Source organism: Eptatretus burgeri, chromosome 11 (assembly GCF_056783735.1).
Source record: "Eptatretus burgeri isolate ZD-2024b chromosome 11, Ebu_testis_v1, whole genome shotgun sequence".
NCBI classification, from domain to species: Eukaryota; Metazoa; Chordata; class Myxini; order Myxiniformes; family Myxinidae; genus Eptatretus; species Eptatretus burgeri.
Genome location: NC_140971.1, coordinates 13,434,279 through 13,438,581, shown reverse-complemented (window position 1 = coordinate 13,438,581; position 4,303 = coordinate 13,434,279). Strand labels below are relative to the sequence as shown.

Below are 4,303 nucleotides of genomic sequence, written 5' to 3'. Positions count from 1 at the left end.
TTCTTCTGTGAATATCTTTTTCTTTTTTTTCCTTTCTCAACCATAATAGCTTTGTAAATTATTTTACATCATTCTCTAATCTTTTCATAAATTTTATTGTCAACTCTTCCTCTTGCACGATTCTTGATTTTCATATTGTAATGGTGCACCGTGGGTGGACACATGGTCAAATCTCCCACCAGGACGGTCACAATTTGAGCAAAGGATGGTCCTCGGAGGTTGTATGCCATCCACTGGGAAAGCTGAACAGATGTTTACTCCGGTTTCTAACGCACAGTAACTCCGAGATCTGTAGTCTGCAGCCAGTTCGCCTGTCTAAAGGATGAGGGCCAAGCGATAACCCTGGGCGAACCGCTGAATTTTAAACCTTCCAACGAGTGCTTTTCGCACCAATTTATAATGGCCGTGATCTGACCCACATCGTTCATGACCATTTCCAAATGGAACCGCACACAAGGCCGACGTGCCCGTGGGGAAAGCAGAATTTATTAAAGGATGAAAGGGTGGGAAGAACAAGAAGTAAATGCACCAAGAACAAGAATTTCTCTCAAATAATAATTTCCCCCATGCCAACGAGATTTTGATGGCTCATGTGCTATATCTTAAGGCCCAATTATTCACACGCACCAAAGACAGGAATAGATCACAAGACAGAAAAAATAAAATCCTCCCCACACGATACTTGCGCAGGGCAGGGATGGTCTGGTGGCGGTGGTCTTGGCGGGAGAGACATGACAGGCTGGATTGTATCTGGCATTGTGCCTTCAGCCCAACGTACATGCATGCTGGTGTCGCCTGACTCTCGGACAGTCGTCCTCAAAGTTTGCTGTCGGTGTTTTTCCACTCTCTCCCGCGTAGCCCTCTCCATCATCTAGCTCGTGTCTCAGACTTGCTCAGCTCCGCAAGACACAACCCAACTGTCCCTTTCCCCATTGTACTCTCCACTGTCAACTGTTTGTTTCCCCCACCCCTCAGCCCTTATTATCTCACACTTGTGCATATCTGCATGATCATTGGCTCCCTGTAAAGATTCTCACAGCTTTGATGGTTTCGAGCAGTTGAAGCGAGTCACTGAGACTGCCGTTCCCAACGTAGCTCTTGCCTTCATCGAGGAGGGAAATTGGCGAGCTTGCAGAGCTCCAAACAATTTATACAAGCAAACATAAACATGACAAAGGGGAATTAATCATAGTCACCATATGATTATATATACGGTAGTCACCAATGATTTAAAGGATTAACTTGAAAACATCTCAAAATGCTAAGATTTTTCCGCATGTCCACATGTCCGCTTTGTACTCGAACTAAACTCAACAAAAACGACGGTTAAAATAATTATACAGTGCATTGTATTCATTTGTGTTCTCTATATTCTCATAAATAAAAGTTTCTTAAAGATTTGATACCAAAAATTCAATTGGGAAAATGTTATGGCCTGGACAGACACACTGAAGCTCAATGGTAAATACTGTAAATAAAGAAACACAGAAGTGATTAAAACTCGACATAATTTGATGGAGTGACGTTGACCGATGTACCTCTGTCCACATTAGTACAATAGTATACATACTTGTACCAAGTTTGATTTAAATCCCTTCAACTGTTCTCAAGTATCACATTTTTACCTGACATAACCTCTGACCTTTGACCTCTTGATGCAGAAATCTAATCAGTTTATCTTGGCATCATCATATATACTTATACCAAGTTTGGTCAAAATCCCATCACTGGTTCACAAGTTAGCGCAGTAACAGTAATTTTTTTTTTAACATAAATGGACCTCTGACTTTTGACCTCTTGACCCTGTAATCTAATCAGTTTGTCTTTACATCATTATCCATACTTGGACCAAGTTTGACTTTGATCCCTTTGGCCATTCTTAAGTTATCGCAGAACCAAAACCGATCACGGACGCACAGACGGAGAGCCAGACAGACAACCCGAAAACATAATGCCTCCGGCGACTTTGTCAGTGGAGGCATAGAAACAGGGTATCTGGCACTTGATGCACTGCGTGGGGCTAACAAAGGCTAAATATAGTCACCATTAGTTTGCCCTTTCACATTTTGACCAATTTTTTTAATTATTTTCTCCATATTCTCAAAATAAAGATTTGTTGAAAATTTGATGACAAAAGCTCAAATGGTAAAAAAAAAAAAAATTATAACCTGGTCTCTCCTCTCCTTCTCTCCTCCTTCTCTCCTCCTTCTCTCCTTCTCTCCTCCTTCTCTCCTTCTCTCCTCCTTCTCTCTCTCACACACCATGCAGAACAAGAACGTGAAGCAGAGCTCACTTCCTCTCGGGACCAGGTTTTAATATCCAACCCTTCCCTGAGGCAAACAGCAAATTTCTGCCTTCTGAGGCTCACCAATCAATGGGCCATAAAGGTCTGCACCACCACAGGATCTACCAATCATGGTCCCCAAAGGTTCCAACTACTCCCTGAGGCTCTCATGACTGTTTACTGGAGCTGTCTAGCTTTTCTGAGCTGAGCTGTCTCACCTGTGTGTTAATCTCGGTCCTGCTATAAACTGTCACACTGTTGTTTCATTGGCAACGTGATGCATCAACGTGTGTGCAGCCCATCGGATGGACGTTAAACTGGGTGTCCCAACTGCCAGCATTAGTTGGTGCAATTTAAGAATCCCACAGTGTCATTCCCAAAGAGTAGGCAAGCTATCACCAGCACCTTGGCCAATTTCTAATTTATAAATGACTGTAATAACCATCAGCGATGTCACCCCACCCCTGCAAGTACTGATGCAGATCGGCAGCCATGTGCTGCAGATGAACAAACAAGTACAACTGCGCTATGCAAATAAAAGCTCAGAGAAAAATAAAAAGTAAAGTTATTGGCCAAAAAGAGATACCGTAATCACAATATACAGTGGGCCTGTGCAAGGTTAATGTGGCCAAACACACTCATGAAGGTTTGATTTTGGTACTTTCAGGCATTTTCCAAGTTTCTCACATCCAGCAGGTACCCAGTTCTGTGGGAAGGATATGGGTCACAAACATACTTTTTACTTACTGTATTCGTAAGTAATCAACATGCACATACGAACAAATCGATGTGATTTATTGCAAGTCAACACACCATTTATTGAAGAATGAGATTTGGAATTTTATTTCACATAGGCTTCACTTCTCATATGGCAGGAAAAGCCAGGGCTCGCACACTTACCTTTGAGCTGTGTCGTGTGGATTTGATTGATGACGCAACTATAAACTGTTGGATTGATAGGTCATAGGCAGTGTGTTGTATCACAAAGTGCACTGTCCCTCAGATGATCGTTAAGCTGGGTGCACTTTCTGCTAGCATTAGTTGGTGGAGTTTCAAGATCCCACGGTGTCTTTCACTCAGAGTAGGCAGTTATTGCCAGACCCTGAACAAGGTCCTACCCTATCCAGAGAGAGAGAGAGAGAGAGAGAGATGGTGAGAGAGAGAGAGAGAGAGAGATGGTGAGAGAGAGAGAGATGGTGAGAGAGAGAGAGATGGTGAGAGAGAGAGAGAGAGAGAGAGAGAGAGAGAGAGAGAGAGAGAGAGAGAGAGAGAGAGAGAGAGAGAGAGAGAGAGAGAGAGAGAGAGAGAGAGAGAGAGAGAGAGAGAGAGAGAGAGAGAGAGAGAGAGAGAGAGAGAGAGAGAGAGAGAGAGAGAGAGAGAGAGAGAGAGAGAGAGAGAGAGAGAGAGAGAGAGAGAGAGAGAGAGAGAGAGAGAGAGAGAGAGAGAGAGAGAGAGAGAGAGAGAGAGAGAGAGAGAGAGAGAGAGAGAGAGAGAGAGAGAGAGAGAGAGAGAGAGAGAGAGAGAGAGAGAGAGAGAGAGAGAGAGAGAGAGAGAGAGAGAGAGAGAGAGAGAGAGAGAGAGAGAGAGAGAGAGAGAGAGAGAGAGAGAGAGATGGTGAGAGAGAGAGAGATGGTGAGAGAGAGAGAGAGTGAGAGTGAGAGTGATTTGGGTTGAGACAAATCATAGAAGGGAAGGGCCACATTTATATTAATCTGCTTTGAATGTGTAATCTGCTTCAACACAAAAGGACACTCCATCACAAAGGTGATTTATATGTCTTTTACATGTTTATCTGAATTGTGATGTGTTTATTTTTGGCTGTCGCTGACTTTACAATTTCTGGAAGCCCGGTAACCTAACCCCCTTATTACCAAACAAAATTGGTTTTAACTATCGTGGAATTTTTCAGGAACATAACCCCCGCGAGATTTAAGGTTTGGTTGTGGATGTTTGTTTGTTTGACTTCCATGCATTATTTAACCACTGAACAGAATGAGTTGAAAACTGGAGGTTTGCATT

General features: G+C 43.0%; 1 protein-coding gene across 3 annotated transcripts in view; it reads right to left on the bottom strand.

Moving 5' to 3' along the window:
* Positions 1-464: 464 nt before the first annotated feature.
* Positions 465-4,303, bottom strand: part of GALNS (galactosamine (N-acetyl)-6-sulfatase) — a 69,723-nt gene continuing 65,884 nt past the window's right edge. For all 3 annotated transcript variants that reach the window (XM_085845257.1, XM_085845258.1, XM_085845256.1), the window contains one exon: positions 465-2,990. In XM_085845257.1, the coding sequence (XP_085701383.1) occupies positions 2,904-2,990 (87 nt within the window). In that variant the 3' untranslated portion in view covers positions 465-2,903. The remainder of the gene's footprint in view (positions 2,991-4,303) is intronic.